At 43.3% G+C, this 16560-nt stretch overlaps 1 protein-coding gene across 3 annotated transcripts in view; it reads left to right on the forward strand.

Moving 5' to 3' along the window:
• The window catches only part of METTL22 (methyltransferase 22, Kin17 lysine), a 553862-nt gene that overhangs the window by 220539 nt on the left and 316763 nt on the right, over positions 1-16560 (forward strand). For all 3 annotated transcript variants that reach the window (XM_077448831.1, XM_077448832.1, XM_077448833.1), the window contains one exon: positions 12793-12937. In XM_077448831.1, the coding sequence (XP_077304957.1) occupies positions 12793-12937 (145 nt within the window). The remainder of the gene's footprint in view (positions 1-12792; positions 12938-16560) is intronic.

A 16560-nucleotide genomic window follows, 5' to 3' on the forward strand; every position in this document is an offset into this window, starting at 1 on the left:
TAGACAGCCCACCCCATTGACTGAGGAAAGTAAATTGGAAATGCCCCCATATGCCACCTGGCCCAAGGCACCACTGAAATGGCCACTGTAAAAGGTCCCAATGGGGACAGTGCAATCCCTCGCTGACATAATTGCTGTCTCCTTGACGTATGCAGATTTTCATTTTGGAAATTTTGCAGTTTTGAATAACCAGATGGCTTATTCGGGTATCAAATACTACTCCAAGTTCCTTCATGGATTGAGAAGGGGTTGACTGCTTTCCCTGTTTGTTCACTAGTCAACTGAATCTGGGAAAGGACAAGGTTGTAATGCTTTACCAGCTCCTGGCTTACATGTGCTACATTCAAAATGTGGTCCAAATAGGGGGATCAGGCTCTACCACTAAGATGAATTGCCGCCACCACTGCCAACAAAATGTTCAAAAAGATTTTTGGTGCTGTGCCAATTCTAAAAATGGCAGACACCTGAACTGTGATTCGGTCACTGCAAATCTCAGATGTCTCTAGTGTAGGTTTGCCACATCATCCCTTTAATCCAGGACACCTATTACACAGGTTCTGAGGCTGATTTAATGCAGATAAGGCACCAAGTGAGTTTAATTACTACCTTAATCAGCCACAGACCCTGTGTAATTAATGTGTGTCCTGGATTAAAGGGATGATGTGGCAACCTTACTCTGTTGTTACACAGTGATTGGTACATGAAGTATACATCAGCCAGGTCGATTGACTCTAACTGGTCTTCCTGCTGAACTATCCACAGGACTGCACAGACGCCACCTTTTGGTGTGTATGAACCCATTTGATTTCTTCAGACCCAGATAGTAGGAAAAGCTCCTGATGCCTTGAGTACTAGAAAGAATGGGGAGAAACCCCTAGACTCTGTTCTTCTGGTTGCACCGGCACTATGGACTTGTTGCAGTATAATTCTTATATGTAATCTTGCAATGGTTTTTTCTTCTTGATCTGTTTTCATGAATGAAGTGATTCGGTGGTCTAATTCACTATTGTACTTCTACCTAACTGCCTTCCGCACCCACCAGTCTTTGATGGTTTTCACCAAATCCACTCCAGAATGAGGCCATCTTGGCTCCCAAAGGAAGAGACTAGTTGGGCATACCTTCAAAAGACTTTCCAGATGTCTAGCAGTCTGCTCTGGATTTGATTCCATGTAAAAGGGAATTTTGAGCCCCCTTCACTGTGATTTGGTAAATTTTCTCCTGCCACACACTTGATTGCGTTGTCCAGCCTTTTGCCAAGCGGCAATCTCCCATTATGGAGAATGTTACAGAAAGCTTGTGTGAAAGCTTTATCTACCCTCGAGTGGTTTAACCACAAAGCTCTCTTGGCTGTGACTGAATGTGCCAGCTCTTGTACTAGGTCTATTGAAGCCTCCACCAAAAGTCAGCTGCCAGGTTCAACTCCTCCAGAAACATGCCCGCAGGTTCCATTTAGATTTTTTATGGCCATTTCTTAATGCTTTAAAAATCAAAGTTAAGGATATTGCTGGTCAACAGGCAAAACTGCCACAGTCAATATTCTCTACAAGTCTGAGGGCCAGCTCGCCACAATTTCAGAGTTGAAGATATCTTTCTGCATGTGCACTTTTGAAGTGTTCTGGTGCTTTTTTTAATGCGTTTTGCCAGGTTCCAGATACGTTCCATACAGAAAAAATGCAACATATTCTACTTTAGTTGACTGTAGAAAGACAATTTTGGAGATATGGGACTTTATGGGTGCATTTCGACACAAGTCACTCGAAAGTGTATGTAAAAATATATGCAAAATGTTATTCTAAAATGAACAATATCATAAAACCAATGTATGCAATACAGTTAAAGCCATAAGTGTGCTCAAGCATCTTATTATTGACACTTATTTACTGTAATCGCATTCATGTTTTCATCACGTTCATATATTCAGCATGTTTCGCCATACGGCTTCCTCAGGAAAGAACGTAAAGATTTGTTTATTAGATATAAAGACCTATGGTTAAACAACTATAAATGTGCACAGAGAAACAAAAACACAAGTTATTACATCAAAATTTAACACATCATATATTGTATTATCTATGCATATATGGCTACAGTTGTACACTCGGCAAGTATCATCCAATAAAGATTAGCTCCTACCTCAATCTGAGTATGGGAGCCTAAGGAACTAAACTGAAAAATGGGGAGTGGTATCTCTCAATGCAGTGCATCCACACAGCCAGTGACGCCCTGTAGTTAATGGGTCTCCCGTAGGGAGGGGTGTAACACAAATGATCTGCCAATATAAATAGACAATGGTCATAACACATTATGTGTTGGGACCTGGGCTTGAACCTGGGACCTCTGGTGTGTCTGGCAGTGACTCTGCTTGCTGCGCCATCTAGAATGCTGGACAACGCCTTGAACAGTTCCTTGGATAGTTCCTTAGACAAATCCTTGAATGATATTGTCTTGAATCTTGTTTGCCTTGAACCTTGAACCCTTTGCTCCTCCCATGAACTTCCTGATTTAAGCCATGTCTCTGCACTTCCTGGTTGCCAGAATATTGTGCCTTCACCAGCCAATATCTTGCTCCTGTTTCTCCTGCTGCCGACCGTATCTTCGCTACCATTCGTTACTGACATTTGGCTCGTTCCTCGACTACGCTTCTGCTGAATCCCAACCTGCAACTATTTGTTACCGACGTTTGGCTTGTTTCTCGATTACACTTCTGCTTGATCCCTACCTGCTATATTTGCTACCAGACTCTGGCTTGCTCACCTCCTGGTGGGGCTATCCTGAGGACCGCGACCTGGCACGAACACGCTGCAAAGCCCATCTCCACCATCAGGAGTTCTGGTGAATACTGGTTAGTACTTAGACCCCGCACCTCAGGTGAACCTGTGTCATTAGCCAGGGTGACCTGTGTGAATACCTGCTCTGCTGCTATAGCTACTGGCCTCAGAGCCTGACTCCAGACCATGACATTATGCTGGATATGAGTGAGATATGTAAATGTAAGGCAGACTTCTAAATATATGCTTAACTCGCTCATATCTAGCTTCTCATCCAAAGTAATCTATACTGGAAGCCAGGATTGCTGACAGGTGACACCAGACACCTTGTATTCTACATGACCACTAATTAGATCTATGGGTACATAGGAATAGAAAATGGAGAGGGGAGAAAGAACTCATGGTACAAAGACATATTGTGATGCTTAATATAATGCACAGTTAAACTTGCCTCGATGTTAAATCGATGTAACCCACACATGGGTCAAGTTGTGTTCAAATCGGCAAGTAAAGAGAGAGAGGGAATAACCCCTTTACAACGATCGGTGTCTACACCTGTTAAAAACACAGTGAGGGTGTTACTCTGCTGCCGCTTACTATGGCAAGGGAAACAATCTTCTCAATCCTTTCTCCAAGCCTATTGTACCTGTTGCTCTATCACTGTCAGCACACAGCTCCCAGGGAACCCAACAAAAGGAGCACTGCCACGTGGGTCCTTAAATACCCCTCCCTGTTGCATCAGAGCACAGTGCACGATGCCACGCCGCAATGACACAGCGGATGCAAAAAAAAGGGAGGGACCACATGGCACAGACTTAAATCCGGAAACCAAAGCCGTACTCTGTGTGATGGGACTCGCCCACCACAGAGGGCATCTAGGTAAAACCGCCCATAAGGGAGGAGACCAAAGTCTGACACTTCCAGGTGTGAAAAGGGGGTTATCCTCGCATAACACGGGGACACCTCAGGGTGGGCGTACACAGAACCAGCCCGCAAAGTATTCGGGGTGATTGCATGATCACCCTCAGGCATCCTTACGGGGACCCAAAAGCAAAGAGGGCAAAGGGCGGCGCAGATGCAGAGAGGAGACCGCACCCCCTAGTAGGAGAAAAGGAAGGATGTGTAGGAATCTTGCCAAGTGGACACATGCAGCCATGCAAAATTGCACAAATACAAAAACCATAAATTCAATACATTTAGAAGGGTGAGACCCATGACCATAAAAAGGAGACAAAAGAAAAATATACTATACAAATAGTATATTAACTTTACCTCTGCACAGAATGTGAACGGAAATGATAATAGACACGGCAGCAGTTATAAGAACCAGATATCGGCAAACACATCTCAAGGTGTTGCTAAATCTGGGCGGGGGAAGGAAGAGGGCAAGGAACACAAACAGGGGGCAGTACCAATAATCAAGAGAAGATGGAGTGAGAACCCCTAAATTGCAAAAAAAAATTACAAAAAGGGTTTAAAACCGATTCCCCTCATTCAAGCCAGGGTGTCGAGTCGCTTACAACAAATAAATCCACCTGGTTTCTAGTTGTAGAAGTTTCTTATCGATATCACCCCCACGTTCATGATGAGGGATGTGCTCAAGACTAAAGAAGGCAATAGAGTTTAGATCGAAATTATGATGTAATCCTACGTGCCTACTAATAGGCGTTTCCATTTTGCGTTTAGAGATTAGTGAAACATGGTCCCTAATTCTGCAAAAAGGGGACGCTTCATCTTGCCTATATAAAATGCCCCGCAGGAGCATGTCATTATGTATACAGCTCCAATTGACTGACAAGTGGTTTTATATCTAGGGGTCCAAGTTGAATTGTTGGGAAGAGTGACACTATTACCTTTCAAAATAAAGGGACAGAAGTTACTTGCCACAAGGCTATGTGCCCAGTATCATAGGTATTACCTGTATTGCTGGTTTTCTGGTGACTGGACATGTATCTCAAAGGGATCTTAATCTTTTAAAGGTGATTTTGGGTTAATATTTAATACATTTCAGAATCTTCTGGTCTGCAGTTAAGATACCAAAATTATTTGTATATATTGCGTACTTTACCATGCTGATGATTAGGTTTAGTGATGATTTGTGTCGCTGTCATTTGTGTAACTCTTCTAGTTTTGTAGATCGAGTGTCTGTCCTGAGTTGTAACCCTATTAAAAGTCCTTCTAAGGCATGTTTTACTGTAGCCCCTAACCAAGAGACGTTCTCAGTAGGTCTGCTTTCATCTGAAAGTCCTCATAATGAGTGCAATTACGTTATATTCTAAGGAATTGACTGTAGGGGGATGTCCTTAATTGGTTGTTCCAGATTTGTGCTACTTGCATGTAACAAGCTGTTTCCAGCTGAGGGTTTCCTATATAATGTAGAACCCGGGACTCCAATCTCCTTGGTGAAAATTTCCACGTCTAAGAATGTGATCCTTTTCTGGTCAAAAGTATACATGAATTTAAGATTATATAGGTTACCTGTCTGGAATCGGGACAAACTACTTTGGGGGTGATTTGGTGTACGCATAGGTGTGGGTGCAGAAAGTGGTACCCTCTTAGGGTCAGTGAGAGTGCTGGAGTTATAAATATGTGCCATGCGTATGTCCATAGAGGGATCTTGTGTTTGTATAAGTGGTTCAGCCATCTGTTGGGACAGGAGTCCCGACGGCAGTGACATTGAATTGACAACTGTGGGTGAAGTGAGTGACATTAGTGAATGATTTAATACATTACCAGACATGGGTGTGTGTGGTGTACAATTCTGTGACCGTTAGGAGCGTGATCTTTTATCTTTATTTGAAGCATGGGCTGTTTTGGACTGCCTATGAGATCCATTTCCGACCTCATTCTTTCTTTTCTTTAATGCATTACGTGTGCCGTCAAACTGTGCACTTATTGGAACATATGGTGCAGATGACGGAGATAAAGTATCGGATTCAATTAAGTGAAGGTTTAGTCGCTTGGGGGGCCCTGACTATAGTGACCCCTATGGAGGATGTGTTCCTTGCTGAGCCCACTTGTATGCTTGTTCATAATCATATACTTTGTTCTCCTTTTTTGTTTTGATAAGAATAGTAGCATATTTAGTGAGATTTAAATTAAAATTAAATTTTTTATCTTTATCTAGGAAACCTGTATAGGAGACCATGCTACCATGGTCTTCCTGCTATTTTAAGATTTCTGTATCCAATTCCTATTGATCACAAAAAATCTGCATCATTTTGAGAGAACATAGTTGTAAATTAGATTTCCATGCTTTTTTCACATTTCTTTATATTAGGGCATATCTGAGTACGCAAACCCCAAGGTACAACTTGATTTTTTGTTTATTTACCATAAAAACTCCCGGTGCCAAAAGAGACAGGTTTTTGTTCTCCACCAGTCTCTGGAGACCAAGGAATTAACTCTCTACATCTGCTTCTGTTGTGACATCCTTGGAATGTACCTCTTTGACATCCAACACAAAACACACCCATGCCTGCCCACAATAATCCATCGTGTCCCCTGCGGCTCACCCAAAACCGATTCCCAGAAGATGGAAAAGTGTGAATATACCACCAGAGAAATGGATATTGGAACTGGTCCAAGCTGCTACCGTGAAAACAATACTATGTAGAGGGAGAGAAAACAAAAAAAATTGTTTTTTTTATAATATTACATTAGTAAAGAACCGTTGCCTTTACGCTTATACAATTATCATAACAGGCATTAAAAGTATAATTTTAAAATGGTTAACGCTGGTGTCTGACCACAGGTAGGTGTATCATGGGTGTATTATCCACCCTTTTTATGTATGGTCAAATATATGGACAGAGGCCAGCATCATTTCTACAAGAAATATGGCACCAACATCCCTTTAGAAATAGACAATTTGAGATATGGAACTTTATGGGTGCATTTTGACACGAGTCACTCGAAAGTGTATGTAAAAATATATACAAAATTTATAATATAATGAACAATATCATAAAACCAATGCATGCAATACAGTCATAGTCATAGGTGTGCGCAAGCATCCTACTATTGACAATTATTTACTGTAATCGCATTTATGTTTTCAGCACGTTCATATATTCGCCATGTTTCGCTGTATGGCTTCCTCAGGAAAGAACACAAAGATTTGTTTATTAGATGTAAAGACCTATGGTCAAACAAATAACTGTAAATGTGCACAGAAAAACAAAAGAAACACAATTAGTATATCAAAACTTATCACATCATATATTGTATTATCAATCTGAGCATGGGATAGGAATATATGAACGTGATGAAAACATGAATGCGATTACAGTAAATCATTGTCAATAATAGGATGCTTGCGCACACCTATGGCTATGACTGTATTGCGTGCATTGGTTTTATGATATTGTTCATTTTATAATTAATTTTTTTAATATATTTTTACATATACTTTCGAGTGACTCTTGTGTCGAAATGCACCCATAAAGTCCCATATCTCCAAAATTGTCTATTTCTAAAGGGATGTTGGTGCCATATTTCTTGTAAATCTCTGAGGCTGGCCTCTGTCCATATATTTGACTTTAGTTGACTGTACTAGAATGCCCTGCACTGGTGTGAAGTAGGCCATTGGAATCCATGGTAAACACTGTTCATGCATTTTTGATGCAGAATAAAAATGCATTGGACTGCATCTGGTATGAACCAGCCTTCAGTCCACTTTTTAATCCATCGTTTCCATAAAGGTATTGGAAGGCAAAAACACACGCCAGATGCTGGAGGGCCCCATCCACTAAACATGCATCAGACAGCTTCATTGGATAAAGCTGTAAATTTGGTCTTATCAGGTCTCTCCTATTCATAAATCGATGAGCTTTTAACTTTGTTATTATGGGAAAAGAATGCTTTTCCTTTTCCACATTTTGAAATATCTGCATCATTTTTGCAGTGGTTGGACCTGGGTACTAAACAAACCAATCAGATTAACATCAAATGTATGTTGTTTTTTAATATTTATTTTTGTATCTTGCCTGGATATTTTCCACATACTTTCCTCTACAGCCTCGTAAATATAGGTTTCAAAATTTTTTGCATCCACTTCCTTATGCATCGCCACTTGAGGCAATCCACACAAATGAATTTTCCCTCATTGCAGACTGCATGTAGGTCCAACATACACCCTGAGCTGGGCAAGGCATTTCCTATTGCACTGATATAAATGCATGTGAGCCATTGCCACGGGAGCTGCTTGAGGAGCATGAAAGCAGTCCTGTGTCGTAATCTGATGAATGCTGATTGTCCTGGTCTGGAGTGTTTGCATTTTAAGACTCCTGTTCCTAAAATAATGCAAAACACCATACTTTGCATTCCTTGAGCACTCTTTTAAAAACATGTCCCACGTTGCCCCCTTACACTTTTCTCTAGTCTTCCGTTCCACTGACAGGCGTGGTGAGCTCCTATCTGCACAGCAAAAATATGGAGAAAATCCTAATTCTCTCACCAAAAAAATAACAGGTGCACTGTCCCTTTAAGACCTATCTGCTTTCATCCACTTGCTTTAGAAGCAGTAGCAGGTGAGCCCAATGATCCCTCCCAGAGGCAGACGGAAAACAGTCAGAATCGAAAAGGCGACGAGCTGTTTGACAATTTTCGGATAGTTAGTACGGTGCTTTCAACAGCCTTTTTTGACTATGCAGATTATAACATTTTTGTCGGATGAGAACTCAACATGCGATTTTCGTTTCATTAGTACACTTCGTATGAAAAAAATCGTAAGCGCAAGACTACGCATGCTCAGAAACGAAAGAATACATACAAAACTATTCAATGCATTACGTCACTTCTGACATTGTATTCTGTCGTATGAAAATTTTCATATTGTGTGTATCCTCTTCACTTTCGACATGAGACTAGCATGCCACAAAAAATGGACGTTCGGTCATCTGAAAATCTAAGCTTGTGTACGAGGTTTGAGACAAAACCAGTCAGACTGTAAAACTTCCAGGAGCACACTGCAAAGCAGGGAGCAACAGCAACAAGTCTTTAGCTTACAAGAGAAAAAGTGTCAGAACTGCGGAGAGAGGGAAAGAAACCTGTCCCTCTGCCAGCTTCTAAGACTGTTTGTTTATTTTGTTTCTTGGTGACTGCTGGTCACTATCCCTCACCCCCCCCCCCTTCTCCCTGCCCCCATGACATCATCCATAGCCACTTTTTGAAAAGCAAGCCAGGAGAGTGGCACAGTGTGCTGCCTGTACAAGGCAGAAAAAGCCCCAAGGGAGGGGCCAATGGTGGCATTGCAGAGCTTAATACCACACCTGTACAATATCTGTGCTGTTTAAGCAACATTGCTTGTGGCTTGGCACACAGGACACCCAGTTTCAGGCAGGTTTACATCCAACATTCTGGGTCTTCTAACACCAGGTGAGGCTTGACCTGGAAGGGTATATGCGACGGGGGGAATACTTGCAGCAACCAACAGGTGACCTGGAGCATGACCAAAAAAGAACACTTCAGTTGGGGAGGGGCTGTTTTTTATTTAGCTAAGAAGAGGTGGTCCTGTGGGTTCCAGAGGAGGTGTTAACCCATTGTGTGCTGATGTGCTACTTCCTGCAATTGATGACAGCACTGATAATTCAGAAGAGTTGTCACCTTGTGGGACAGCTTCATTTAATATGTAGTTTAATGATGTAAGATGTAAGTAAGGGAAAAAAACCTATTAAAGTCTAACTTCAGCTAAACCCTTTTTAAAGTGGATGTAAACCCACTCTTATCAATTATAAAGTACTGCCATAGTGCTGAACTATAAGGATATACATGTCTGCGGCATGTATCCTTACCTTTCAAATATCTCCCCTTTCTCTATTTGGAGCCCCCAAAAACTCTGGATTCAGTGAGCGGGTCTGTTATCTGGCGCTTGGTGGGTGGAGTCATAACGCCAGCAGACTCCCCACCCACCTCTACACTCCCTTTTGCTAGAGAGCACATAGGAGAGGCAGAGCGCATTCTGGGTAAAAGCAGAGTGTGCTCACTGCCCCCTGTCACTTCTCCACACATGGATGTCCAGTGACAGTCGGGGATGAATGGTGCAGCGGGGACAGCTGTGAGCACCGATCTCCTTGCATGGCTTTTCATCATCTGCTTCTCCTTCTCTCCCTTCCGTGGCTTTCACCTGAAAATCCATGCAGGGAGATTGGTGCTCACAGCTGCCCTTGCTGCACTGATCATCCCTGACTGTCCTCGATATCTTCCTTCTCCTCCAGCTCCCATGTTCTCCTCCACACCCCCCTTCTTCTCTGGTCCCCCGCCATGGCCTCCTCATCCGCCCGCTGTGTCTTCATCCTCCATTAACTTGTAAAAAGAAGATACAAAGCAATCAACTACTAACACCGACCACTGCCCTACTGACACCGATACATAGTTACATAGTAGGTGAGGTTGAAATAAGACACAAGTCTATCAAGTCCAACTTATGTGTGTGATTATATGTCAGTATTACATTGTATATCCCTATATGTTGTGGTCGCTCAGGTGCTTATCTAATCATTTTTTGAAACTATCGATGCTCCCTGCTGAGACCACTACCTGAGGAAAGGGAATTCCACATCCTTGCTGCTCTTACAGTAAAGTACCCTCTACGTTGTTTAAGGTTAAACCTCTTTTCCTCTAATTTTAATGAGTGGCCACGTGTCTTGGTAAACTCTCCCCCACAAAAAAGTTATATCCCTATTGTATGCATTTAGAATTGGTGATAAAATAAGGTGGATTGACTTCATGGAGGTGTACACATAATAATTATTATTATTAGACATGATTTATTTAGCGCCAACAGTTTGCGCAATGCTTTACAAAATGAAGGCAGACATTACAGTTACAATTTGGTACAAAAGGAATCAGAGGTCCTTGCTCGTTAGAGCTTGCAACCTAAGAGGGGGAGGGTCAAGTGATACAAAATGTAATAACTGTGGGGGTTTAGCTGATAGAGAAAGTAAAAACAGTGTATTAGTTAGAAGCAGGATAGGATTCTTCAAAGAGAAGGGTTTTCAAGGATCGTCTAAAGATGGATGGATTAGGAGATGGTTGGGCAGATTGGGGTAGGGAGTTCCAAAGAATGGAAGAAGCTCGGGAGGAGTTCTTTAGGTGAGCATGGGAGGAGGTGACAAGGGAGCTAGAGAGGAAGAGGTCGTGGGAGGACCAAAGAGTGGTTTGGTTAATATTTTGAGACCAGGTTAGTGATATAGCTGGGGGCAGAGTTGTGGATGGCTTTGTAAGTTGTTGTTAGTACTTTGAATTTTATTCATTGGGTGAGCGGAAGCCAGTGGAGGGATTTTATCCTTCCCTACTCTATCTATCTGAAGGTTACAAAAATTTGTTTGGGTTATGCATACACTTCAATAGGCATTGCCTATGGAGGGATGCCGGCATAAGAAAAATCAAAAAGCAAAACAACTACTGAAATGCCACTTTCAAAAAACCCTGGTACAACAGAGAGATGGGGCAGTTTGTGAAGCCCAGCCAGCAAAGGGTGATGGTACAACATTTCTCTGTGCCCAGCTGTCCATGGCCATTCCACAGGCTGGCCAGCCAAAAATACAGTCTCCTCCACATATCCTTCCATGGCTTGCACAGCAGCAGCACTCAGTTGGATGGTGGCAATCAGATGGACTGGTCCCATGAGGCACAGGGCTGCAGCAGTAACCGTGCTTGAGGCAATGTGTACTGATGCACTCTTGGGTTGCCAGACATTTGGACAGAGCTTGCTTGGTATGCACTGGAAATTCAGGCGTGCCTGGTCTCCAGTGTGCTTTCTGTGCTGGTTTTCATTGTGTCAAGTGATGGCTGAGAATTGGACCCAGATGTGCATTGACACTGATGGGACAAATTAACATCCCAAAAGATGAATGAATCCTAGATCAGTAAGCATTTTCTGCCCCCAATGCCCCATCCTGCTGTCCCTTGTCATATATATTTCTATTCCATTTCATCTGGGCATCTTGAGATGGTGGTGTTTTTATTTCTCAACTGAGTGGGGAGAAGATGTACCTGGGAATAGTAGTTGAACTGCGGAATAGACACCATAGGAAAGGGCCAGCTTTATCTCTTAATAAAATATCAAGGGGCTCATTACAGGAGATGTGTGTATTGCACTGGTACCATATGAAATGAAACTAATTATGTGACAATACAATGTGTTAGTTATTGAAGGTCAGTTGCTATCCTTTAAAATAACATCAGCCTGACAGCAAGTGAGGACTCCTATAATATCAGGTGTTTTTTTCAGGCAAGAGAATGGTCATTTTAGTTATAGAATCACTTTCAATTTGGAGTGTTTCCCTAGGCCAGCTTAACATATGCATGTGTTTTGGACAAACTGCGTGTCTTATGAGGGTGCTCTTTCATTTGTATTTGATCCTCTATGCTCACCCAGTAGGAAAACACGACCATAATTTACCACACAAACATGTAAAAGCACATGCTTTGCATTGTAGTAAAGGCTCCATTCACATGTATAAATTTTTTATGCTTTTTGCAGAAATGCAGGACATATTTTTAAAATGGGTTCACGTCAATGTATTTTTGTGCCTCTGCATTTTTGTAAAGGGTCGGGGAATTTTTTTCCCACAAAATACAGCATTTTGCATATAATGTACTTCAATGGACCCGCATCCAAAACACAAGATTTTCAAGATTTTGCTACGAAAAAAAAAAAGTAAAAAAAAAAAAAGACACAAAATTGTGGTAAAAACGTGGTTACAAAAACGCAGAAAGCACTGCAGAAACACTCAAAAGTAACATGGATAGCTGTGAATCGAGCCTTAGGGAAAAAAAAAAAAGGGGGGGGGGGGGTAGGTACTTTTGCTGTATCTCATTAAGAGCCCATTGTAAATGAATTGAAAAATATAATGAGCTAGGGGAGATTAGCCCATTGGGCTCACAGGCATCAATAAACACCTGATAGAGATTTATACAAACTCCACTATATCCAAAAAGAAAAGACAACAAATTAGAATTGGCACTAATAATGATAAAGACATTTATTAATACCTGCTACTGTTCTTTCATTTTTAGATATGGCGCGGAGCTTTCATTCTCGCTGATTACATTCTGAGCCAGCAAGATCTGTTCAGAGGTTGTACTGCACTGGAGCTTGGGGCTGGCACTGGTTTCACCAGCATCATTATGGCAACAGTTGCTAAGACTGTCTACTGCACAGGTACCACATGTCATTTTTATTATATCCCTCATGTTAGCCTCTGAATAAATTGCACTAATGCCTTAAGTCCAAGGTAGGATTCTAATTTGGGTTCAAGAGCTTGACATATAAGAGAGAAGATCAGTTATTTATTTTATGATATGATTACGCTCCTGGCTTTTAAAGCAATTTCGTGATAATGTTAAAGTATGCTGAAAGCTGAAATAGCTCAGTTATGCATTCATACAGTGTATTGAAAAAGTATTCACACACCTTTAAATGTTTCCACATTTTGTCATGTTACAACCAAAAACATAAATGTATTTTGTTGGGATTTTATGTGATAGACCAACACAAAGTGGCACTTACTTGTGACGTGAAAGGAAAATGATAAATGGTTTTCAATTTTTTGGGCATTATTTTTACTGTCTGGTATTTGTATATTGAAATCATATCCCCTCTCAAGTCTCTCTTCTCCAGAGAGAATAAGTTCAGTGCTCGCAACCTTTCCTCATAACTAATGTCCTCCAGACCCTTTTTCTGCTTTGTTGCCCTTCTTTGTACTTGCTCCATTTCCAGTACATCCTTCCTGAGGACTGGTGCCCAGAACTGGACAGCTTATTACAGGTGCGGTTGGACCAGAGTCTTGTAGAGTGGGAGAATTATCGTTTTATCTCCTGGAGTTGATCCCCTTTTTAATGCATGCCAATATTCTGTTTGCTTTGTTAGCAGCAGCTTGGCATTGCATGCCATTGCTGAGCCTATCATCTACTAGTTACTAGTCTACCAGGTCCTTTTCCATCCTAGATTCCCCCAGAGGTTCTCCCCCCAGTGTATAGATTGCATTCCTATTTTTGCCACCCAAATGCAATATTTTAAATTTTTCTACATTGAACCTCATTTGCCATGTAGTTGCCCACCCCATTAATTTGTTCAGATCTGTTTGCAAGGTTTCCACATCCTGCGGAGAAGTCATTGCCCTGCTTAGCTTAGTATCGTTTGCAAATACAGAGTCATTTATGAACAAATTAAATAGGATTGGTCCCAGCACAGAACCCTGGGGGACCCCACTACTCACCCCTGACCATTCAGAGTACTCCCCATTTATCACCACTCTCTGAACTCGCCCTTGTAGCCAGTTTTCAATCCATGTACTCACCTTATGGTCCATGCCAAGGGACCTTATTTTGTACAGTAAAAATGTATGGGAAACTGTGTCAAATGCTTTTGCAAAATCCAGATACACCTTGTCTACGAGTCTTCCTTTATCTAGCTGGCAACTCACCTCCTCATAGAAGGTTAGTAGATTGGTTTGGCAAGAACGATTCTTCATGAATCCATGCTAATTACTGCTAATGATACCTTTCTCATTCCTCAAATCTTGTATATAGTTCCTTATCATCCCCTCCAAGAGTTTACATACTATTGATGTTAGGCTAACTGGTCTGTAAATCCCAGGGATGTATTTTGGGCCCTTTTTAAATATTGGTGCTACATTGGCTTTTTCCAATCAGCTGGTACCATTCCAGTCAGTAGACTGTCAGTAAAAATTTGGAACAATGGTCTGGCAATTGACAGACAATCCCCCCGTGTGTAGCCTCCGGCAGACTTTTTTTTACCCAAAAGTACGGCGGACTTAGAAAGTAGTTTTGCACTCCAATCTTCCCGCCGGACTCGCATTTCGGCGGACAATCCGGCCGTGCGTGTGCCAGTCCGCCGTACTTTTGAAATGAACAGACTTTTCCCGCCCGGAGAAAAGTCCGCTTATTTCGAGTGGGTCTCCAGGTAGGGGGGGGCCCGCGAAAGAGACGTCGCTGGCCCCGCCACCTGGTATGGACTTAAAGTGGAACACCAACGCCGAGGTCCCCCCAGGTCCACATCAGACCCTTGTCCGAACACGCTACCCGGCCGGCCAGGAAAGGGGGGGACGAGTGAGCGCAACCCCCCCTCCTGAGCCCACCCCAAAGCACCTTGTCCCCATGTTGATGAGGACAAGGGCCTCTTCCCGACAACCCTGGCCGTTGGTTGTCGGGGTCTGCGGGCGGGGGGCTTATCGGAATCCGGGAGCCCCCTACCCTATTTTAATGAGTATGGGGTACAATGTACCCCTACCCATTCACCTGTGAAAAAAGTACAAAAAAAGCACAACACAGGGTAAAAATAGTTTATTGCACAGCTCCGGGGGTCTTCCGTCTTCGGGGGTCTTCTCGCCGGACTCCTCCGCTATCTTCTGCTAGCTCTTTTGCTAGCGGAGGAGCCCGGCTTTCTTCCTCGCCGCCGCCCTCTTCTTACGGTCTTGTCCCCCTCTTCGGTTCTTCTGCCGGGCCACCACGCCTTCTTCTAGCTCTTTTACAGGCAGTGGCCCGGTCTTCTGTCGCCAATGTCGTCGCCGCCGCCGCCACCTTCTGTTCTTCTCTTCAGATGTTGACTTGTCGCATCCTCCGCTCACAATGGCTCCGACGCGATGCGCGGCGACTTATATAGGGACATCACCGGATGATGTCCCCGCCCATTATGGTGTCACAGTCCCAGAGGATGCTGGGACTGTGACATCATAATAGGCGGGGACATCATCCAGTGATGTCCCTATATAAGTCGCCGCGCGCCCGGTCCCCGTCATTGTGAGCGGAGGAAGTGACGAGTCAACATCTGAAGAGAAGAAAAGAACAGAAGGCGGCGACGACGACGACAGCGGCGACAGAAGACCGGGCCACCTGAAAATATTAATGCTAGTGCAGAGTACTGTTTGGACCTTAGAAGAAAAAGGTATACCCAAAAGCTTGTCTTGAAAATTGCAGTGTTAGTGCGGAGTACTACTGAGATCATTAGAAGAAGGGCATACTCTCCAAAGGCTTGTCCTGAAAATGTTCATATTATTGCAGAGCACTGCTTGAACCTCACATAAAGGGGGTACACCATGAAAGCTTGTCCTGAAAATTTCAATGTTAGTGCAGTACTCAATTGTTTTTGATTGATTCTGCAAACTAAAATATAACTAAAAACAACTGAATAAGAGCCGGTTCACACAGGGGCAACTCAGGTCAGACAACATTTGAAAATCAATGTAAGTGAATGAGAGCCATCTTAATGCACGCTACTGAAGTCGCTCCAACTTCAGAAAAGGCTCCTGTACTACTTCAATCCGACTTGTAGGCGACTGGTACCCATTGATTTCAATGGAGGTCGCCTCCAAGTCGGATCTCCGTCTATACGGAGGCGACTTTGACAGAATTATCAGCTCTCAAGAGGGAACTCCATGCCAAATTTATGAAAAAAAATTGGCATGGGTTCCCCCTCCAAGAGCATACCAGGCCCTTAGGTTTGGTACGGATTCTAAGGGGAACCCCTACGCCGAAAAAACAGCGTGGGATCCCCCCCAGATCCATACCAGACCCTTATCCGAGCACGCCACCCGGCCGGCCAGGAAAGGGGGTGGGGATGAGCGAGCGCCCCCCCCCCCCCCTGAGCCGTACCAGGCCGCGTGCCCTCAACATAGGGGGTGCCTTGGGAAAGGGGGGCCGCGCGGCCCCCCACCCCAAAGCACCTTGTCCCCATGTTGATGAGAACAAGGGCCTCTTCCCTTCCCTTCCCAACCTGGCCGTTGGTTGTCGGGGTCTGCGGGCGGGGGGCTTATCGGAATCCGG

This window comes from Lithobates pipiens, unplaced genomic scaffold (assembly GCF_037356315.1).
Source record: "Lithobates pipiens isolate NorthernLeopardFrog02 unplaced genomic scaffold, aLitPip1_a1.2 Scaffold_22, whole genome shotgun sequence".
Taxonomy (NCBI): Eukaryota; Metazoa; Chordata; class Amphibia; order Anura; family Ranidae; genus Lithobates; species Lithobates pipiens.